This window comes from Diabrotica virgifera, chromosome 6 (genome assembly GCF_917563875.1).
Source record: "Diabrotica virgifera virgifera chromosome 6, PGI_DIABVI_V3a".
Lineage (NCBI taxonomy): Eukaryota > Metazoa > Arthropoda > Insecta > Coleoptera > Chrysomelidae > Diabrotica > Diabrotica virgifera.
The window spans coordinates 141,943,030-141,968,029 of NC_065448.1; the positions used below are offsets into that span (position 1 = coordinate 141,943,030).

Here is a 25,000-nt window from a genome sequence, read left to right on the forward strand (position 1 = left end):
AAACCAGAGTTATAGCCAATGAAAAATAGATTCATATTCACCAAATTTCAAATAGAATACTTCGAAGTGAAATATCCAAAAAATTAAGCACTTTTTGGGGAAACCCCATTATAACTTTTTTAAAGTGTTTAAGTGTTTAAAAAAAGCTTTATTTCTGTTTTTATAAAAAGTTTCTAGCATTAAATTTAAGCAAGTTACGCTCAAAATAAAGTTGGTCCCTTTTGTCTTGGCAAAAAAATCGGGAAGACCACCCCCTAATTAGCAACTTAAATGAAATTAATCGTTACCGCCCCACAAATTATTTTACTTATGATGTGTTTATATGATCTGTAAGTTTCATCGATTCAAAGTGCTTATTTTGGAAAAAATTTGGTTTTAAAGTAAAATTTTTAAAAATTTTAATTTTGAAAAATATGCTTTTTTTCAAAATAACTTAAAAATTGTTAGAGATGCCAAAAATCTCGAAAAACAAAAAAAAGTCAGCATTGCTTTTCTGAATTATTTTTTTGTTTTTCTGTTAGACAAAAATTGATTTGGTGTTTCTAAATTTGCATACATTCGTGATCAGTGACTCGATCAACCCCTTTTAACTACAGCCCTTTCAAAAATAAGGACTTTGAACCGATGAAACTTACAGATTATATAAACAATACATACATGAGTCAAGAAACTTGTGAAGTCGTAACGATTAAGTTCATTTGAGATACTAATTAGGGAGTGATTTTCCCGATTTTTTTACCAAAAAAAAACGGACTAACTTTATTTTGAGCGTAACTTGTTTACTTTTGATGCTAGAAATTTTTTTATAAAACAAAAATGAAGCTTTTTTTAAACACTTTAAATAAGTTATAATGAGTTTTCCCCGAAATGTGCTTCATTTTTGGTTATTTGACGAATATGAACCTATTTTTAATTAGCTATAACTCTGCTTCTACTAGGTATAGAAACGTGATGTATACACCATTTTTTTAAATTTTTTACAGGCTATATTTTTGCTATGAATGTTTTTTCGACAAAATACTTACTATTTGAGTTATTTGCAAAAAACCGTCTAAAAGCGTGGTTATTTTGTTGAAAAAATGAACATATTCACTGGCAAATAACTCGAAAAGTAGTGACTTAGTGAAAAAACTCTATAAAACAAAAGTTACTTAAAATTAGTCAGTTTATCAATTTCCGGACTTACTTTGGACGAATACTTTTTCACCCCCAAGAGGGGGTGAAAAGCACCCCCGGGGCAAAAGCACATATCGGCACAATATCACTTTTTTTCTTTGACTTGTTAGCTATGTCTATGCCAAATTTCATGTCAATCCAAGCGGTTCTTTAAAATTTAGAGGTTTTGCAATATTTTACCGTTAAAGAACGTACTAGACCCCAATAATATGGCATTAATAATCCATTGCTTTTGTGCTTATTTTTATTTATACAGTGAGTTGAACTTGTTACGATTTTCATATAAAATTGGTTATAACTTTGTAAATACCATGTATAATATAAATAAGAAACATTTATATTTTTGTAATGGAGAAGTTAAGAAGATTTTGAGTGTAAAATAAAATACAGGGTGTCCCATTTAAAAAAACATAAGTTTGGTCTGGCACTATGTTATCAAACACCCTGTAATATTCTAATTAATTTTGAGATATGAAGCTCAAAGTTGGCCACAATTTTTGTTTTTAACTTTTATTGCTATCTATTACTATACTATAACGGAACTACAGAGCTTTACCCCACTAATCAATTCCGTGTATATACACTGTTATTAGGCGTCATCGACCTTCAGTAGGGATCTATGGAGGAATATCACCAAGCTGCAAGCCCTTATCCTTTACCGTACTGCTCCTCCATAGGCCGATCAGACACCAGTTTATTCCAGACCAAGTCATAGATTCTATAGAATTTTATAGTACGACATTGGCTTTTTTTATTTTTCAAATGACCAGTCTGGGGCTCGAACCTTGATTGTAAATCCGCTAGATTTGTCGATCGAGTATGCCTCAGCCCATTGAGCCATCTAACTGACTGGTATAAATTATAATTAACGATGTAATTAATGAATTTTACTCATCTTTGCTTTAAATTATGTTTTAAATGGTCCTGTTAATTTTTGGGGCTGTGTAATTTTTTCTGATGAAAAAGTATTCCAGTTTTATTACGATGGCTGTATTAGGGTTTATAGAATGCATTGAAATAGGTTTAACGAAAACTATATTTCATCAAGTGATAGGTCCGGACTGTTCTCTATAAATGTTTGGGCTTGGATGTATAGAGGAGGTTTTGGAATGTGTTGGCGTATTGAAGGATGATTCAATACTAGAAGCTATTTACATATTTTAGATAATGTGATGTTGCCATCGTTAGGGAAATTTTTCCCAAACAATAATTTTATTTTCCAGCATGACAACTGTTCAATGTATACAGCTCACCGTGTATGGGAATACCTTATGGAAAATAACACTGAAGCTCTTTCGTGGCCCTCTAAAAGTCCAGATATTAATCCAATAGAGAAAGTTTGGGGACTTATGATCAACAAAATACAATAATTAAATGGAATTCACCAAAACAGAGATCATTTATGGATCATAATTGAAAAACCTGGGAAAGCTTGGCCGAAGATGAAAATTTATCACTAAATTTAATTTATCCATTGGCGTGGAGCATATACGACTCAATGTTTTTCCCTTTTTCTATAAGGGCATGCATTGAATCACCCTCGTTTTGTGAATGTGCTATTTCTAAAAATACATGTGTAATGTTAATATTAAACTTTTTCACTACATAGAAGTACGTAGCAAACACTATTCGATACGTATTTTGTCCACCGCAACTATCGAAAAGGAAAAAAACTCCGTCAATCCGTTTTTACTTTTATTTTGACAATTTGACTTATGAGATGCACCATATGTTTGACTACGTTATAAATTAAACATATGTGCAACGAAGTTGTAACTCATTTAAGAGCCTTGTTAATCGTCAAGTATAAAGAAAGTAAATAAAGTTCGTTCATTACTAGAGTATTGTTCAGTGAATTGGGAGTCCAAGTTATGAGAATCACAAATATCGAATTGAATCGATTCAGAATAAATTCGTTAGATATCTGCGGTATAGACTAGAGGAATGCAATTGAATTCCAGTCAGGTCATGCAGATGTTTCATTTGCACCGTCTAGAGTCTAGAGGATCGCAGGCGATACTTTGACCTTAATTTCGTATTTAAGGTGTTAAATGGTATTATTGTTGCACCTAGCATTCTGGGTCGAATAGATTTTTATGTTCCAGCTAGGAATTTGAGATGTCCCTTGCTATCCGCTAGATCGTGCAATACACGTCATGCAGAAAATATGCCTTTAAATAGAATTGTTTCTAGTGTAAATGAGTTTCCAAATATAGACTTTATGGGAGTCACACTAAATGCTTTTAAAAGGACTATTTCACGTGAATTATTTTAATTTGATTTTAATTTTTTGATGTCGTTAGTTTAATTGTAAGTAATGTAAGTTAACTTGTGTTCAATGTTTAATTTTGACTTTTAATTTTAATTGTAAAATGGAGTTTTCCGTCAATAAATATTAATTTAATTTAAATATTTTACATAGGGAGTATCCAGTGTTACTGCCTTTTTCACGCTAAAATGACACGTGTAAGTTAAAATACAACTTTTTTCAATTGAGTATTAGCCAAACTATTGAGAATTAAACTATGTCGTTTATATTGATGTGTGCGCAATTTTTTGCTGAATTCGCCTGTGCTGAAATCTGAAAAAAGATGTAACTTGAGTTACAACCTTGTTCGATGGGGGTGTCGATATGATCAATCAAAAAAGAAGATGTATTTGGTGATATTTCTAGTGACTTTCTTGGGTATGAGTTTACTCCTCTTGGTTTAACCTTCCGTTACTCGCGCCAACTTTTTGTGATCGGATACTCGCGCACGGTGCAGGAACCGGATCCAAAAATATGGGCCAGCAGTGTTTTAAAATTATTTTTTTTTGCAAAATTGTGTACAATTAAATTATTTAATGAATATATGATCATATAATTTTGTAGATATGCGTTTGTGTTCACATTATATTACTTTAATCAAAAATTTAATAATTTTCATTGTTATCCATTTATATGTATACAGTGAGCACGTAAAGGTTGGAATAAATTCATTTTCTTGATAATGGACGATTTTGGAAAAAAATCCCGAAACAGGTCAATTTTTATTTTTAGATTGCGACTTTTTGGCATATATATCATACTAGTGACGTCACCCATCTGGGCGTGATGACGTCATCGATGATTTTTTTAAATAGGAATAGGGGTCGTGTGATAGCTCACTTGAAAGGTAATTCAATTCTCTATTCAGTAATATAACCATTAACATAATTATTTATATAGGGTGTCCAAAAAAAAATTTTTTTTAGATTAAATTTACTGACATAAAAAGAAGAATACAAGTAATTTATTTAATTCAAATACATTTTACTGCTCTCAGAAAACAGAAAAAAATGTTTATTTGAAAAATAATCATTGCTTTTCGCTTAAATTAAATGTTCAAACTGTCAAGAGGAAGGTGGGTGGCTGCTTTAATACTGAATTTAAGCAAAAGACAATATTTATTTGTCAAATAAACATTATTTCCTGTTTTCTGATAGGAGTAAAATGTATTTTGAATTAAATAAATTACACACATTCTTCTTTTTATGTCAATAAATTTAATCCAAAAAATTTTTTTGTGCACCCTGTATAAACAATTATGTTAATGTTTACATTACTGAATAGAGAATTGAATTACCTTTCAAATGAGCTATCACAAGACCCCTATTCTCATTAAAAAAAATCGTAGATGACGCCATCACGCCCAGATGGGTGACGTCACTAGCATGATATATATGTCAAAAAGTCGCAATTTAAAAATAAAAATTGACCTGTTTCGAGATTTTTTTCCAAAATCGTCCATTCTCGAGAAAATGAATTTATTCCAACCTTTACGTGCTCACTGTATACAAAAGCTTTGGAAGTGAAAAAAAATTGAATATGGTTAAATTTGTTTACTAAGAACTTTAGATCTTAATTCAATACACAAAAAATTAAAAATAAAGAGTAATTGTAGTAACAAAAAAAGTTATAAAAATTAATTAACGTTTTTAAAACATGAAATACACAATGGTGTCACATGTTCCAAACACAGATATTTTGAGCATATTTGGCAGTAAAACTTTGTTTTTCTATTTTTCTTCCAATCACAAACAGCACAGCGACCTGAAGTTCCTGGTGTTACGACTGGTACTTGTTCTGTTGGTAAACCACATATCTCCCTAAGCCTCATTCTGATGGTTCTGGGTAAGTTATTCGACATAGCCCGTACTCTTTGGTAGTCACGGGTTAGTGACATCGAGAGTTGCAGTAGAAATTCCTTACGAGGTGTTTTAGATTGTTCATTTAGAGTAGTATAAACTACAAAAGAGTTTATTCCTGCTACATTTAACACACTAAAAAAAGGCACCCTGGGCCATCGTCTTGTGGAACGAGCGCAATTATACTGCGCGCATAATTTATCCACCACATCTACTCCGCTCTTCGTCTCATTATATGTAATTATCATCTCAGGTTTATTTGTGGTAGGATCAATATCATCTCCATAGTGCATTGTAGAGATGAGTAGAACATTTCGATTTTTTTTTGGAATATGCGAAACTAAGGTAATTCCGTCGTAAAAACCAAACATTGAAGAGCCAATGCACCGGCCATTATTTTGAACAAATTCTAACGGCAACTGTTTTTTATTTTTTCGAATAGTACCCACTAAAGTTAATTTTTTTGATTTAAGACTATCAGCTAGAGGTACACTACAAAACCAATTATCCACAGTAACATTCCTATTACTCCCATAAATATGTGCACAAAGCCTTTCTACTACATCTTGAGTCGCTGTACTTACTTCAAAAGGGCCATTTGGTTGTTTTCCGACGTACACTTCTAAGTGGCTGGTATAGAATTCTTCTGCATCGGAAATAGCAAAAATTTTTATGCCGTATTTATTAGGTTTGCTAGGAATATATTGCCGGAAACTGCATTTTCCTCGAAAAGCTTCTAGTTTCTCATCTATGGTAACATAACCAGTATGAGAATAGCATTTTTTAATGTTGCTGTTAAATTTCTCTAGCAATGTTCGTATTGGAGCCAATTTATCTGCTTGTATCCTTTCATGTCTTGTGTGAATGTTATCAAATCGTAGACATTGCAAAAGAAATTGAAATCTAGACTTACTCATTACAAGCCGAAAAGTTTCAATACCAGTGCCATCTGTTCTCCAGAGATCCTCTAAATTCATGTGGTTTGCTTTTCTAATACCAGCAAGATAAAGGAGACCAATTAGGGCTTTGATTTCGGCAATGTCTGTAGGTTTCGCATCTCTTTGTCTAGTATAATCATTGGTAACAGTCTCAATTTTTATATTTGTACAGATAACAACTTGATTTAGCATTTCTTCATCAAACATGGAATTCCATATGTCAATAGGTGTTGAATGAGTTTTAACAAATTGTTTTATAGCTGGCAATCGTTCATATATATTGGTACTGCGTGTTCTTACATTCTTCGGTGGACAATGTTTTATCCACTTTGTTAGTTTATCTTTACCCATAAAGTGCGGCTCCCTTCTGAAACTAACATTATCTTCTTCTGTTTGATCGTCTTCTTCAAATTCTTGTTCAGTATCACTACATTCAGATCGTTCTTCTACATGGTCAATTTCACTTTGATCATCATTATCTTCATAAGTTTCCTCGTCAGTTAATACTTCCTCAAATAATTTTAATAATCTTTGAGTCTCCTTTTCATAATCCATATCTAAATATAAATAAACTAATCTATAAACATTGAAAATAAGGAAAAGATCTTAAATTACCTTACTAATTAAAAATATCGATGTGTGATCCAAACACAAAAATTGGTGCACAAATACTCGCACACGGTGTACGGGACCGTGTTACGTAATAACAAAAGGACAGCACTATTTTTTACACTGCGAACTGACTTCACCCACAGTTGATTGACCACTGAGGAGGTATACGAAGTAGCCATTCAAAATCCCCACTACAAGCAGAGTTACAGGAATTTATTTACAGGCCCGGTCTCCCACACCGTGTGCGAGTAACGGAGGGTTAAAAACAAAGCTTAGTATCCCGCAACTCAATACAGTTTTATGCTACACTTTATGAGTAACCAATCACACCTCTTGATTTGAAATTAAACATAATTTATAGTCATGTCTAGATTTATTATCATAAATTATAATAAAACACAAATCAATGTATGAGTTGAGATGATGAAAAATTACAAAATTAGTATAAGAATTTTTTAGGATGCATTTTTAAATAAATGTGACTGACTGATCGAGAATGCTCGATATTGTTTTAGTTTGTAGCTTTTGTGTTTTATTTATGACTGTGTAAATGGGCACATGAGATAAATACTGATGTTGTCCAGGAGCTGAAAGTGTTAAGCTCTGCATTAAATGTAGAAAAATGTATTACAGATACGTTTTTAGAATCTTTAGGTATAAATAAACAAGTTTTAAAAAACTGCACCATTATGCTGATCATTAATGGTCCCATAGACAAACCTGTATACTTCAACAGTAAACATGCACAAGTTTTTGGCACAAGTAGGTATACTAGAACGTGTGTTGTGTAATACTTGTACAAGTACATTAACTGTACAGGGTTATCCACTATATTTTGACCCCCCTGTAAACTGCTTTATTTACAGAATTAGAAAAAAATGTAAAATACAAAAGTTATTTGATTTTTAAATTATGATTTTTTGACATATATATCGTACTAGTGACGTCATCCATTTGGGTGTGATGACGTAATCAACTATTTTTTTAAATGGGAATAGGGGTCGAGTGCTAGCTCATTTGAAAGATTATTCAATTCCCTATTCAGTAATATAAACATTAACATGATTAATTATACAGGGTGTCCAAAAAAAATTTTTAATTAAATTAATTGACACAAAAAGAAGAATGTATGTAATTTATTTAATTCAAAATACATTCTACTGCTGTCAGAAAACAGAAATAAATGTTTATTTAACAAATAAACATTACTTTTCACTTAAATTCAATGTTCAAGCTGCCACCCATCTGCCTCTTGGCAGTTTGAACATTGAATTTATGCAAAAATCAATGTTTATTTGTGCAATAAACTTTTATTTCTGTTTTCTAACAGCAGTAAAATGTATTTTAAATTAAATAAATTACATCCATTCTTCTTTTTGTGTCAATTAATTTAATTAAAAAAAAATTTTTTTGAACACCCTGTATAATTATACATGTTAATGTTTATATTACTGAATAGGGAATTGAATAACCTTTCAAATGAGCTAGCACTCGTCCCCTATCCCCATTTAAAAAAAATAGTCGATTACGTCATCTCCCCAAATGTACGACTTCACTAGTACGATATATAATATGTCAAAAAATCATTTATTTATTTATTTATTTACGGGCAAGCCCAATTCAGAAAATATTATTACCAAAAAAAAATATTACAAAGACAAAAGCAAAACCATAAACAGTGTCAACACAAAGAACAAACATTATAATATGTATTGGATAACAAAGCTAATAAGTTAAGGGAAAAAAAGAACATTACGATATAAAAAACAAACAAAGTTTAAGCTTAAAAAATTGCTGATAGAAATTATATCACTAACATTGTATGTTCAACAAACGGTTTTTAAATCTATCCAAGGAATTGCAGAATATATTTAAGTCATTTAGAGAATTCGTAAGTCTAAGTGTTCGTGGTAAAAAATTGTTGTAAGTATAATTATATCTATGAAAGCTTATGTGAAAAGTTTGAGTTTGTCTTGTTGACCGAGTAGGTACAAAAAGACCAATTTTTGACAGAAGATCGGGACAGCTACTATTACCATTAATAATGTTGAATAAGATTGTCAGATCTTTTCTTTTTCTACGGGTTTCTAATGAAGTAATATTCAATAATAAATCAATATCTGTGTAGCTACGATATATATGTTGTTTAAAAGCTACGTATCTGAGAAAGGTATGCTGAACTCTATCAAGTTTATTTTTATGAACTAGATAATATGGAGACCACACAGAGGAACAAAAATCAAGATGAGATCTAACAAGTGAGCAATATAAAATTTTCATTGAATTTATATCTGTGAAATCACGAGATGTTCTCTTAATGAAACCAAGCATTTTCATAGACTTTTGGGCAACGGTACGAATGTGGTGTTTAAAGCTGAGTGAAGAGTCTAATATGATGCCTAGGTCTCTGATTTGTGTGCATGATTGCAATGCTTGATCGTTAATAGTATTCGCGGTGTGCAAGTACTTGGAAAGGGAAACGAGAAACGACCGTGCGCGAGTCGCGGAGAAATATTGCAACTATCTTAAATAATTCATATTGTCAATTGAAATTGTCAAATTGACGTATATTTCATACCTTCTGTCATTGACGCAGAAAAATTATATATTGCTCCACAATATTGATATGATATGCAATTATTTTATAAAGGTAAATTTAATTAATTGTATTTTGCTTGCAGTACTGCATTTTAATAACTAATTTTATTTACTACATACAATTGTTTACGTTTGCTAAACATAACCTGCATCTTATTTTTTCTTCTTATTATTTTTTTGGACTATGGCCTTGACAATTATCCAGCAACCAGGACTAATATAATTGGCCAATATAATTAAAAGTGCGAATAAAAGTACAGAGCGTAGAAATAGAGGTCGCTTTGCCGAACTTGCACGGTCCCAATAGCCATGTGTTAGTAAATGGTGATTCCTACAGAAACGCATAATATAACACTTACCAACATTTAATTCCATGCCATTAAGAGAGCACCACTGGGATAATTTATTAATATCTGATTGTAGTCCAAGAATATCATCATGAGATCTTATTATTGTAAAGCACTTCAGGTCATCAGCGAAAAGGAGAGCTTTTGTATGGGAAAAACAAGTGGTAATATCATTAATGAATAGATTAAATAGTAGCGGTCCCAGGTGTGAACCTTGAGGAACACCTGAAGTTACAGGAAAAATGTTAGAATAACAGTGATTTACTCTAACCATTTGAGTTCTGTTTTCTAAATAACTACATAACCAGCTAAATATCAGACCATCAATACCATAAGAACGTAATTTATGTAATAGAAGGTCATGGTTTATATCAAAGGCTTTAGAGAAGTCAGTGTACACTGAATCAACCTGCAAGCCTTCCTTCAGGGCTTCAGATAGGTAGTCAGTACAACTGAGTAGACTTAGCTCAGCAGATTTACCGGAAGAAAACCCAAACTGTGAGTTAGTAATAACACTAGAGCAGTCGTAAGTAAGAAATTCAGTTATAATGCTTTCAAATACTTTAGGGATAGTGCTTAAAATAGATATGGGGTGATAGTTTTTAATATCAGATTTAACACCTGATTTATAAATAGGAGTTACAATCATAATTTAAAAATCGGATAACTTTTGTATTTTACATTTTTTTCTAATTCTGTAAATAAAGCAGTTTACAGGGGGGTCAAAATATAGTGAATAATCCTGTACACATGGCACGCATGAGACTTGTGGACATTTTGTAATTTTTACTTGTGCATATCAGACTTATCTCTTAACTTTATCAGTCGATGGCTTAGTGTGAAAACCTCGTATCTCATTTTTTTTTTTCGAAAATGACATTTTGGTGGTTTTATTTTGAAAACCTTGTATCTCACGATTTACAACTGTTAGAAAAAATCTAAATACACTAGACTATTTTCTACAGCCAAAAAAAGAAACCACGTATATCAATTGCTCTCTTGATTTAGTGTGAATACCACGTATACAGTGCTAGTCAAAAGTCCGTACCCCCCCTCGTATCTTTTGAACGGTTATACTTATAATAGTGAAATTAGGAGGGAGGAAATAAACGGATGTAGGCTTCTTAACCAATCATGACAGGTGACGTAATAGTGACAGATGACGTTACAGCGCCACTATGACAGATAATTTTAAATGGGACCTTATGGCAAGTGATACCTCGTTTGAAAGGTATTGAAAATACCTATTCAGTCATACTAATTTTGTTTGAGTTTAAGCTCATTTTGATGAATAAATGAAATAATATAAAATTGTAGTTTCGCATTTAATTAATAAAAATTCAAACCTCCGCCTATGATTACTTGTCAAAAAGGTTGACGTTGACGTAAAAACTACTAGAGAACTGAAAAACGTCAACTTTTTTGACAAAAAAACCATAGGCGGACATTTGAATTTTTATTAGTTAAATACGAAACTACAATGTTATATTTATTTAATTTATTCACCAAAATCAAAATCAACTTAAACCCAAAAAAAATAGTATGACTGGATAGGTATTTTCAATACCTTTCAAACGAGGTATCACTTGCCATAAGGTCCCATTTAAAATTATCTGTCATAGTGGCGCTGTAACGTCATCTGTCACTATTACGTCACCTGTCATGACTAGTTAAGAAGCCTATATCCGTTTATTTCCTCCCTCCAAATTCCACTATTATAAGTATAACCGTTCAAAAGATACGAGGGGGGGTACGGACTTTTGACTAGCACTGTATATACAGTATGTCCCTGTAAGTTGTATCCAAATGGAAAACTTTTTTATTATTAATTTTACGAAAAAAAGTTATTCTTTATAAAAAGCTCTGCATGGTCCAAAACCTAAGATTTAACCATCAAATATCAAATTTTTTGAATATTATATGAGGTATGTCAAAAAGTTTGAATTTCACTCAAGAGTAAAGTAGCTTTATTTTTCACAATATTGAAAATTGCTATTATGAAAAGTTGTTTGGAATTAAAAACTGTATTCTAGTATGCAATTACATCCTTCTAATTAAAAAATTTTTTTTTGAAAAATTATGGATAACTAACATTATTTTCAGTTATTTTAATTCAGATAACTTTTTTATTATTAATTTTAAGAAAAAAAGTGATTCTTAATAAAAAGTTCTGCATGGTCTAAAATCTAAAATACAACCATCTTTTGTCAAATTTTATTAATTTTATACGAGGTATGTCAAAAAATATGAATTTCGCTTAAGAGTAAAATACGTTTATTTTTCACAATATCGAAAATTGTTATTATGAAAAGTTATTTAGAATTAAAAACTATGTTTCAGTATGTAATTACATCCTTCTAATTGAAATATTCTGAACTATAAAGGTACTTTACTTTTGATCTAAATTTACCTTTTTTGACATACCTCGTATAAAATTGATAAAATTTGATATGATTTTTATTAAGAATCACTTTTTTTCATAAAATTAATAATAAAAGAGTTATCAGAATTGAAATAACTGAAAAAATAATGATAGTTATCCATAATTTCTCAAAAAAAAATTTTTTCAATTAGAAGGATATAATTGCATATTAGAATATAGTTTTTAATTCCAAACCACTTTTCATAATAGCAATTTCCAATATTACGAAAAATAAAGCTACTTTACTCTTGAGTGAAATTCAAAGTTTTTGACATACCTCGTATAATATTCAAAAAATTTGATATTTGATGGTTAAATCTAAGCTTTGGACCATGCAGAGCTTTTTATAAGGAATAACTTATTTTCGTAAAATTAATAATAAAAAAGTTTTCTATATGGATACAACTTACAGGGACATACTGTATAACCAAGACTTTGGTACTTAATTTGGAGTATTTGTTTGAGAGATTCGACTTTGAGAAACGTTTTTTGTGAACAGTAAAAGGTAGTCCTGCGTACAGAAACATTTTATGAACCTTAAATCAAAAGATTTGTACTGTATCAACCTAGTATTTGGAGGTGTGCAATAAGCTACGAAGAATGAAAACCTCGTAAATAATAATAAACACAACCTCATTTAAGATGAAAAACATGTATATCAAGATATACGAGGTTATCATAGTTACTTGGGCAAAGGCTCTATATACTGCAAGGATATTTACGTGTTTTTCATACTTAATATTTGTATTTCCAATTTAATAGCAACATTTAACACTTTTAGCTCTAGGCCAATATCAGATATTTGTCTCAATGTGCTCGAATTAAAAATATGTAGCGGTAATTTTTGTTTTTGGGTTATATTATGCAGAAAATCAGTTTTTGCCTCTCCTGTAAAATTGTATTGAAGTAAGATTGAAGACTCTGAAAGCAAGATTGGAAATTTTGGATTCGGCACAAGAAACACAAGGGGAGAAAAACTTATGGAATTTCTGGAACAAGAAAACATGTATATTATGAATACCTTCTACAAAAAGAAACCTAACAGAAAGTGGACATGGGTTGCACCTAACGGAACCACCAAAAATGAAATAGACTATTTTCTCTCAAACAACAAAAGAATATTCGAAGACGTAACAACAATAAACAACGTAACAACGGGTAGTGACCATCGTATAGTTAGAGCAAAAATAAATATTAACATGAAAGAAGAGAGGAAAAGAATATTTAAAAAAACAACGCGAATAGATGCCTTTAAAGTAAAAACAAATGAAGAGCAATTCCGAGAGGTCTTAGCGGATAAGTTCAAATATGATCCTTCACATAATCAAGATGAAATTGACGAAATTAACAAAAACATCAATAAGAACCTTCTCGAAGCCGGACTACAGGTCGCAAAGAAAACAAGTACTAAAGAAGACAAAATAAGCAACGAAACTAAACAACTGATGACGGAAAGATGACAACTACTAACGCAAAACAAACGCCATACTCAAGAATACATAGAACTTAATAAAACAATTAGAAAAGAACTAAAACGCGACTTACAAAAATGGAACGAGAACTTAATAGAGCGAGTCATTGAAAACAACAGAGGCTTAAAATGTCTAAGACCCGCATTGGGTGTTCAAAAAATCATTAAAATTAAAGACGCCAATAGTAAGGAAGAGAAGGACAAATATAAAATAACAAAAATAGTCGAAGACTTCTACAAAAGCTTGTACAGCTCGCAAAGCCAGCCTAATGAATCAACAAAGGAGAACGTCAAAAGAAAAATAAAAAACGTGGGATCAGAAGTACTACCAAATATAAAGGGATTCGAAATAGAAAGAGCTTTAAAAGAACTAAAAAATAATAAAGCTCCAGGACAGGACGGTATAATTGCCGAGCTCTTGAAAACAAGCAAGACAGTAACAATCCCTATACTAACAGAGCTATTTAATAAATGTCTCCATAATAGCAATATCCCTAAAGACTGGAACGAAAGTCTAGTAATACTTTTACACAAAAAAGGGGACAAATGTGACCTACAGAATTACAGACCGATATCGTTGCTCAGTCAAGTATACAAACTATTCATGAGAATTATTAACAACCGGTTGACCTACAAAATGGACAATTACCAACCAGTGGAACAGGCTGGCTTCCGCAAAGGATATAGTACATCAGACCATCTGCTGACAATGAGAACATTGATAGAGAAGGCAAATGAATACCAACTACCCGTATTTCTTGCCTTCGTAGACTATGAAAAGGCGTTTGATAGTATCGAGATGTGGGCCATAGAACAAGCTATTAATAATTGTAGAATAGATTCGAGATATAGACAACTAATACATAATATATATGAAAATGCAACTATGATAGTACAACTAGACGAAAATACAAATCCCATCCCTATTAAGAGAGGCGTGAGACAAGGAGACGTAATATCGCCAAAGCTTTTCAACCTAGCACTAGAAGACGTCTTCAAAACGACAAATTGGTCAACCTATGGCATTAACGTTAATGGCAAGAAGCTAAATCACCTCAGATTCGCTGACGACATTGTGATTATAGCGAGCTCATTCGAGGAACTGCAAATTATGATAGAGGAACTCGCAGGCAGCTCCCAATACGTCGGTCTAAAAATGAACATGAAGAAAACAAAAATAATGACAAACACAGATGACCCCAGACGCATAACTATAAATGGCAGTGAGATAGAAAAAGTCCAGGAATATATCTACCTAGGCCAAATCCTGAAACTTGACAAAGAAAACCAAAGTGCGGAAATTAATAGGAGAGCAAGACTAGCATGGGCAGGATTTGGAAAACTTGGTTGGATACTTAAGAACCGCAAAATACATCAATATTTGAGGACCAAAGTGTTCAACCAGTGCATCCTTCCTATCATGACATATGGGTGTCAAACCTGGACCCTAACCAAGGCAAATATGAATAAACTAGCTACAACAGAAAGAGCTATGGAAAGAGCAATGTTAGGTATACGACTGTCAGATAAAAAGAGGAGCGACTGGGTAAGATCAAAAACAAAAGTCGAGGACATAACAACAAAAGTTGCCAAACTTAAATGGAGCTTTGCAGGCCACACTGTTAGACAAAAAGACCAACGTTGGAATGCCACGATACAACATTCGAGACCTTACCAAAGTAAACGACCGAGAGGAAGACCACAGATGAGATGGGTTGATGATATTAAAAGAGTAGCCGGAACGAATTGGAAATATGTTGCTCAGGATAGAGACCGATGGAAGGAGTTGGGAGAGGCCTATGCCCAAACGTGGACGATAGAAGGCTAAGAAGAAGAAGAAGAAGTAAAATTGTAATTTAATGAGGTACGAGGTTTTCACACTAAGCCATCGATGTGTGTAAATTACTTGTACAAGTTTAACACCGTTGAATTTTGACCATTCGTGTAATATATTGGTGCTTCCAGTACTGCACTGGCACAGTAGTTGGTTCTGACGATGATATGGTTCAAATTTAAACTAGCGTATTGTGCATGCATATTTGTACAAGTGTTGTCGATACATATATTCGGGGTAATTATTTAGTGTTGACTCACCGCTCCCACAAGTCTGACAACTGTATATATGGTATCTGCCTTACCTTCTTATCATTTTAAAATTAACAATTAACTGCGCTCGGCTTTAATTTTTGTATTTATCTCATTTAAAAATGTGAAATTTTCACATCAATTTCAAATTATGGCCGCCATTACAGTATGCGCAGATCGCTTACGTATGGATTGATGACAGTTTATTTCTGCAATGTTGCCTAATTTAAAAATTTTTATAATTTCTTGTGCAAAGACGGAAGGTGCTTTATTTTTTTTTAAATTGTATTAATAATTAACAAAACACTATACACTCTAATACCCGAAAGTTAGGTTTGGACCGAAGGGTTAGGTCTTCCTCCTTTGAGAAATTGTACTGTATAATACATAATATATTAATTTTTTAATTTTATTAATAATTAATATTATATTAATTGCAGACATAAACTGCATATTATATCAATTGCAGACATAAACATTGCAGAAATAAACTGTCATCAATCCATACGTAAGTGATCTGCGCATACTGTAATGGCGGCCATAATTTGAAATTGATGTGAAAATTTCACATTTTTAAATGAGATAAATACAAAAATTAAAGCCGAGCGCAGTTAATTGTTAATTTTAAAATGATAAGAAGGTAAGGCAGATACCATATATACAGTTGTCAGACTTGTGGGAGCGGTGAGTCAACACTAAATAATTACCTATATTCGGCATACTTGAACAATAAACTTGTGCTTGTATACTGTTCAAGTAGACAGGACAGGTGCATCTATGGGGGGCCTTTAAGGAAATATCACATAATTTTCTTGCCCTATTAAACCCGTGATTGGGAGATAGTACCAACGAATATAAACAGATATGTGCGTCTATGTGATTATTCGTCGATAGTACCTCTCTAAGATGGAAATGGTACCTGCTTACCTTTTGAACTTCCTTCTTCAATTTGTTCCAATTTAACGCCTTTCGTATCTTCTAGATGATAATCATTATTTAGCTCATATTTCACATCATCAATGAATAATTCTGTGTTTATATGGTTGGTCCTTATATTGATATTGTCATCCCCCTCAGTTACTTCATTAGACAAATCTTCCACAGGTTCATTTTTAATAAAATCTGCAATGTTTACGATATCCGGTTTATCCTCGTGGACATCTGTTTTAAATTCAATTTCAGAAAATGAAAAACAATTTTCTTGTTTTATTTCCATTGTAAAAAATGTTAATTTAAAAATTGGGTAAAATTGATCAAGGAATACAAATACAATACTGTGACAGACAGACGTGACAGTGACAGTGACAATCAAACATATGACATATGCTCAGTGTCTGTCACAGTAAAGGACTGTGGTGTCTGTGTCAGACACGGTTAAACCGAGTAATCCTTGACCAAAAGTGAAGCCAAACTGACACCACAGATTTTGATCATCGACGTATCTTTGGGGTATTGTTATGCATTGAGTATTTAAAATAAAAACATGAAATGTATATAAAATGAAGAATTTGTGTACGGTAAATGTTTTATTAAGTTGCTCATATTACGTACATATGTTTCAATACATACATATGTTTTTATTACGAATTTTAGATGATGATTTACTTGATTTTTTATGAAATTTTAACCTTCAACGAACACCCACCACTGGCAACCCATTGTTATTTTTGACGTCCCAGCGTTACCACATTTAGTAGATTTCTACTTTTTTGGTAGATTTTTGACATTTCTGTAAGAATTCTAGTAGGCAATATTTTTTAGTAGATTTTTGGTAGATTTCAACATTTTGTTATGAATAAAATGAAATTTGCTTTTTTTATTATTTATCATGTATTTATCACATTTTTAAATTAATTTTAAAGCTTTCTTGTTCCAAAAAAAGCTGACAACGTCGCTTTTCTTTCATCCTCATGAGCACATGTGAAACAGGAAACAACAAACAGACTTCCTTCGTCTTCGGCTCTTACTTTACTTTTTACTTCCTCTCCAGTCTCCAATTCCAATTTGTGCCTTGTACTCGTCTGGGTTGTTTGTTTGTTAGTAAACATATAAATATAAACATAACCTCTATTCAGTAGAGGTCAATAGGCCAATATTATTATATTTATTTGGTGCTGTAAAATTATTGCAGAAGTGGAATCTACTTACATTTACAATTTAAGAATGTTTTAATTAGAATTTTAGACATTAATTCCTCAAGTAGAATTTACTTACATTTGTAATTTACAATTTAAGATTTTTTAAATTATAGCCAAAATGAAAATTTCATATGACAAATGACAGATAACTTTTACATGATGGCCGCTTTCGATTTTTAATCGATAGTTATCAATATTGAATAATTACTAAATCGGTAAAGTTTTGATTTGTTTTATATGGATATAATTACAAAATACTACGGAATTTCACTTTTTGACATAAATTTAATTAATAATTTTGTTCATTTTGTACAATATTTTTAATAATTAACAAAAAAAAATTTAAGTTCATTCAAATAAATAATCGATTACTGCCATCAAATTCACATAAATTACTAGCTGTTGTTTTTATTATAAAAAAAAATCATAAATTATTTATACAAATATGTTAATAAAGTTTTAGTATACTTTAGTTTTTATTTAGTAGATTTTAGTTTTTGATTTAGTAGATTTTAGTAGATTTTGGCCAAACATGCAGTAGATTTCGTAAATAAAATGTGGCAACGCTGACGTGACCGCCATGTTTCTGGTGACAAACAAACCAAAAACTGGCTTCACTTTTGGAACGTGTGTTTTAAATGAGTGTTACCCGTCCTCTCTTTTTTCCTTGTCTAATTTCAGTATGTTTTCTGTTTAATAATTATATTTTATATTATTTCAAAAATTACAACTTTAGAGCGATTTTCTTCTTCGTTCCATCAAATAGCTTCCAACTTGGACAAAAAAACACAAGTCACTGAAATCCGGTAATACTATATTATTAATCTATGACTGAAACCACACTGAAACACTAATTTCTTGTGGATATGTCTAAAAACAGGAAGGAAAAAGTAGAATCAGAGATGTCTGTGAATAAACAAATCAAGCTAGAGGGCGCCACAATTTATATGATTTATGCACAGAGTTGTTCTCTGGTTTAAGTCATCAATAGGGCTTTTCATCGATTGTCATTTGTTTCGAGCTTCTGTCATGTGTCACATAATATTAATATATCTACGTCGTACGTCTTCGGTTTGTATAAAAATAAAAGGTATAGGTAAAGTCCACTTTACATCAACAATAAATTGGACAAGAAATTGACCAAGTTATTCAAGGCCAAATTTGACGTGTAAAAGCACACTTTGACATCTAAAGTGCACTTTACATCAACAATAAATTGAACAATAAATTGACCAAGTTATTCAAGGCCAAATTTGACGTGTTCTCAAAGCACAATTTGACATCCATAATTGTTCGTTATTAACTTGACGTCAATAAATTCGTGAATTTCTTGAAAGCAAAATTTTCTTGTCCTCAAAAAAATTGAAGGAACTTGGAATAAATGTTGTAAAAATGTCAATATTTTCAGTAGTACCAATGCAATGATTTTTTTATTAGAAGCTTTTGAATGTCGTTAGTTTCTTTGTTTGAGTAAAGTGTTTGATTTGAAACAGAATAGAATAGAACAGATTAATAAAATAGAGAGATAGATTAGAATAGATATATAGTATAGAATAAACTTGAAATAGAATAGAGTAGAATATAATAGAATAGATGTAATATATATGTAGATACTTACTAATAAAGTATTTGATTTAAAACAGAATAGAGTAGAATGTAACAGATTAAATGAAATATATAGATAGATTAGAATAGATATATAGTATAGAATAAAGTAAAATATAATATAATAGGTGAAATGATTGTGAAAGGCAATAGTTTTAACCCTTAAGTACTAACACCCCGTCTCTCAGACGGCATCGCTTGCCGAAAGTGGGATATTTCCCTTCCTAGAAAATTTTGAAGGTCGGCCATTTATGACTTTTCAAGTTGGGTTGTTCTTTAGTAGTATTGAATTCGGCAATTTGCTGCAGGTTCTTATTCGAAAGATATTTAGCCTCAAAGTGTGATTTCCGTCTAATAGACGGGGTGTTAGTGTTTGTGCCCAGTTCGTCATTAAACATAATGTGCCCCAGTTCGTAAAAAAACAGCAAATCAGAGAATAAACACTCTGAGGAAACTCTTTTGAAATGGTTTGATGGAGTAGAAGACGACATAAGTGAAGTGAAATCATTTTGTGATAAAAATGTTGCCACTGACTTCCATTGCTACACTGTACTAAATATAGTACCTGTCAGTTTTTTTTTGTTCTAACATTTTTTAAAAATCTTTTTATTTTCATTTTTCTTACTCTTTGTTTAACTCGATTATAAATTTTTATTAAGATTCTTTGATTTGTTTAATTTTTATCACACTTTTTTTCAAGAGTAAAAAGGTACACAAACAATCCTTCCATTCTTGTTATAATGTTTTTTATTCTAATAAATAGAGAAAAACTAGATTAACTACTGTGTTTTTTAGATAATCAATACTTTCAGTAAGTCATCGAGATATTTTTTGCATTAAAATATTTAACAAAAACAAAAATTACCACTAAAATGTTAAACCCGTCTGTCAGGCGGTTAGTTAGTGTTTACGCCATTGATTTAAGATGTTAGTACTTAAGGGTTAAGTACCTACTATCGGTATTACAGAGTAATGGAGAAATAGATGGAGATGCATGCAGTAGAATTAGGGCTGGATGGATGAAGTGGAAAGAAGCGAGTGGTGTGTTGTGTGACAGAAAAATTCCAATGAAGCTGAAGGGAAAATTCTATAAAACAGCCATAAGACCGGCTATGATGCACGGAACTGAATGTTGGGCAGTGAAAAAGAAAGCGGAACAACGAATGCATGTGGTGGAAATGAGAATGCTTAGATGGATGAGTGGAGTGACAAAGAAGGATAAAATTAGAAATGAGTATATTAGGGGAAGTCTAGGTGTGGCACCAATTGATGCCAAAATGAGAGAGCATAGGTTAAGATGGTTTGGTCATGTTCAACATCGAGACGTTAATCACCCAATACGAAGAATAGCTGAAGTGCAGATTCCTGGAAGGAGTAGGAGAGGAAGACCAAAGAAGACGATAAGGCAGGACATGTTGGTAAAGGGGATTAACATTGATATGACTCAAGATAGAATTGTGTGGAGAAATGCAATTAGGGAAGCCGACACTGCATAGGGATAAGGCAAAGAGAATGATGATGATGATAATAGGTGTAATGTGTAGATACTTATATAGAATAGGTTTGAAATAGAGTAGAATATAATAGAATAAAGAGACTATATACATCCCTAATAGCACAAGGATGTCCTTCACGGACTTTAGGGAGGTCCGTTTTCGTCCAAGGAACATCCTATTTTGGTCCAAATGTCGTGCTACCGAATGTCCGTTGGACGTCCACTTAAGGTCCGAAGGGACGTACTTTGGACTTTAACAGGACGTCCTATTTTGGTCCAAATGCCACGTTGCCAAACGTCCAATGGACGTCCACCTAACGTCCGAGGGGACGTTCAGTGAATGTCAATTGGACCTTCATAGGACGTCCCAGTTTGGTCCAATGTCTTGCTGCCGAACGTCCTGAGAGGACCTCCGGTGGACGTCTAGCATCGATATTTAGACCTGTGGAGAATGTATGGTGGGAAATAAAAAATAAATTTTTAAGGAACTTATATTACATCTTATATTAAATTACAATTATTGGATATTACATTATTTACATTAAATTACAATACACTTCTCCAAGAAATTAACGCACCACCTTAAAAATAGGGCATTTTTGATGTCTCGAATTTTCTAAACCTGTTGTCCCATCTGAGTGATTTTTTTATAATATAGCCTAGGCTATAGGTTACATCCTTAAGCTTGTCATGCACTGGGAGCTATACTGTAATATATGTATATTATATCATATCGCTCTCTATAGTAATTGGATATTACATTATTTACATTAAATTCTCTCTATAGTAATTGGATATTACATTATTTACATTAAATTACAATACACTTCTCCAAGAAATTAACGCACCACCTTAAAAATAGGGCATTTTTGATGTCTCGAATTTTCTAAACCTGTTGTCCCATCTGAGTGATTTTTTTATAATATAGCCTAGGCTATAGGTTACATCCTTAAGCTTGTCATGCACTGGGAGCTATACTGTAATATATGTATATTATATCATATCGCTCTCTATAGTAATGAGTGAGCCTGCAGACAGGGAACTAATGGTTCCGTATGTGCAGGCTCACTCATTACTATAGAGAGCGATGTGATATAATATATATTACAGTATAGCTCCCCGTGCATGACAAGCATAAGGCAGTAACCTATAGCCTCAGGCTATATTATTATAAAAAATCACTTAGATGGGACAACAGGTTTAGGAAATTCGAGACATCAAAAATGCCCAATTTTTAAGGTGGTGCGTAATGCACTGTATATATAGGTAAACTTATATACAGGCTGTAACAAAAATAAAATTTTTGTGTTTATTTAGTTGGCTATCTATTATAGTGTACAATCATCTAGAATATTTTGAACAAACTAAAAACACGAATATATCATCGAAAAATTAATAAAAAGGTCTTAAAATGCTTGGTTAGATATTAAGATCTAGTTAAAAAGAAACCAAAAACTGGATATTTTCTACAGAACGTAGATTATGAATTTTTAAGCCAGCTAATCCCATTTATTATACAGGGTGTCCCGAAAAGATTGGTCGTAAATTAAATCACATATTCTGGGACCAAAAATAATTTGAATGAACCTAACTTACCTTAGTACAAATATGCACACAAAAAAAGTTACAGCCCTTTGAAGATACAAAATAAAAATTGATTTTTTCGAATATATCGAAAACTATTAAAGATTTTTTATTGAAAATGGACATGAAGCAATATTATTGCAGTAACATCTTAAAGAAAAATTATAGTGAAATTTGTGCACCCCATAAAAATTTTATGGGGGTTTTGTTCCCTTTAACCCCCCCAAACTTTTGGGTACGTTCCAATTAAATTATTTCTGTGGTACCATTAGTTAAACACTGTGTTTTTAAAACTTTTTTACCTCTTTCTATTTTTTCGATAAAGCTCTTTTTATCAAGATATGGCTTCTTTTTAAAATGGTTCAAAATATACCTAAAAATGTAAATCATAAATAAATTTTCATATTATTAGTCTCTACATTCGTACTTAACCATATACAAATATGTGGTGGATTTGACAAATATTCAAAATATCACGATAAAAACTGACTTCAAAAAAGTACTAAGAGGCAAAAAAGTTTTAAAAACATTGTGTTTAATAGTACCACAATAATAATTCAATTGTAACTTACACAAAAGTTTGGGGGGGTTTAAACGAACAAAACCCCCATAAAATTTGTATGGGGTGTCGGGTGTCCAAATTTTACTATACAGTGGAACCTTGATTATCTGTCTCTCTATTAACTGTCACCTCTGTTAACCGTTTTGTAAGAGAGACTAAAAACTTTTTTTACAGTCACCTCCTGTTTTCATATGATATTTTTTGACATGTTTTGTAGTAAATTCAATTATCTATTTACTACAAAACATGTCAAAATTTACATGTGAAAACAGAGATGACCCTAAAAATGGTTTTTCGTCTCCTACAAAATTCATGAAAAAGCAGATAGGAGGTATTGTCACATCACCGACGATATACCAGAAGTATATGTGGCCATACCAAATAATACATCCTTGATAAATATAAACATTTTTAGTGCACAAAATCTTGTCATATATTTTTTCCATAATCATCACTACGATGATGATTCATTTGTATTGAATTGTACATTGCAATTCTCTGATGTTTGGGAAAAAGGGCTTGAGTCAGAATTGCACATCGATAATGTTTTGATGATTTCTGGACCAGAAAAATCGGCTCTTTTTATTGGTACATACAGTTTAAGTCTGCAACACTTTTTTTTTGGTCCAGAAATCATCAAAACATTATTGATGTGCAATTCTGACTTAAGCCCTTTTTGCCAAACATCAGAGAATTACAATCTGGTCATAACTGACCAATGAGCAATTTTAATTTAACCTAAATTACTACTGTTCCTTAAAATGAAGAGCTTACCCCATAGCGTCTCTTATCTAATCTAACAAGATCGTGCACTATTCTAACATACACAGGCACACAAGCACTACGCTCTGCTTTTCACTATCACTCAAACTAGTTCAAAAGGCTTTGTCCTCTTCAATCTTCTAGTTTGTCCAGTAGTAGATATGAGGAGCTGGATTTCCTCAATATTCTCATACTTATGAAGTTGTTGTTGCTCATGACTTCCTGCTATCTTCTTGATGACTATATTATCCAGGTTCCATTCCTAGGTCTTGATATTTGTTTATAAAGTAATATCTTATTATGCATCGACAATGTGGAGTTTCTTCCAACTAGTCAATACACTTTTTATAGGTATCTTTCTTTTGCCTTTCATAGCCACAACAAGGCTATAATACGTTTCCTTCCTGGTTTTTTGTAGACCACTTTCAGCTGATTCTAAAAAATTAAAATGAATGGTAATTTTTCTATTCTTTACAATTAAAAATCAAAAGAAATAGGTGCTACTATTTACAGGTAATAATATGCATAAATAATTCGTTTCCTAAAGAATACAGAAAATTGAAAACGTTTTTATAATACTTACATAATTGTTTAAACAAAAGAGACCCAGCCAGAGCAAAACGCAAAACTAACAGACAGAACACAGAACTGCAAAAAAAGCCACTAATTTCCATTTTTCCACCCCCTTATCTTATATGCATTTTCCAATCAAAATTTTTAGGTTGTCATGAACATGAAAGACTCAACCTCAACAAATAATAATAAACAAAAAGCTCTACTTCCACTTCCCGCCAAATGGACACAGGTTGGTGACACTGATTTCACGCCAAATAAAATGAAAAAATAGAACAATTTTCTTTTTTGTCAATTTCTTCACGTGAAGTTTATAACGAACAAACTTAGATGTCAAAGTGTGCTTTTACACGTCAAATTTGGCCTTGAATAACTTGGTCAATTTCTTGTCCAATTTATTGTTGATGTAAAGTGGACTTAAGTTTGTTCGTTAAGTCCACTTTACATCAACAATAAATTGGACAA

General features: G+C 31.9%; 1 protein-coding gene and 1 long non-coding RNA gene across 2 annotated transcripts; both read right to left on the reverse strand.

Annotated features, from left to right (window-relative positions):
• Positions 1-5,022: 5,022 nt before the first annotated feature.
• LOC126886348 (uncharacterized) lies at positions 5,023-17,104 on the reverse strand. Its single transcript, XM_050653235.1, has 2 exons — positions 16,744-17,104; positions 5,023-6,838 (listed from the first exon to the last, which is right to left on the reverse strand). The coding sequence occupies exons 1-2, from the start codon at positions 17,030-17,032 to the stop codon at positions 5,121-5,123; spliced, it is 2,007 nt and encodes a 668-aa protein (XP_050509192.1). The 5' UTR covers positions 17,033-17,104; the 3' UTR covers positions 5,023-5,120.
• A 4,427-nt stretch (positions 17,105-21,531) lies between these two features.
• On the reverse strand, positions 21,532-24,944 carry LOC126886352 (uncharacterized). Its single transcript, XR_007698570.1, has 2 exons — positions 24,546-24,944; positions 21,532-24,397 (listed from the first exon to the last, which is right to left on the reverse strand). It is a non-coding gene; the product is annotated as an uncharacterized LOC126886352 (long non-coding RNA).
• Positions 24,945-25,000: the final 56 nt, after the last annotated feature.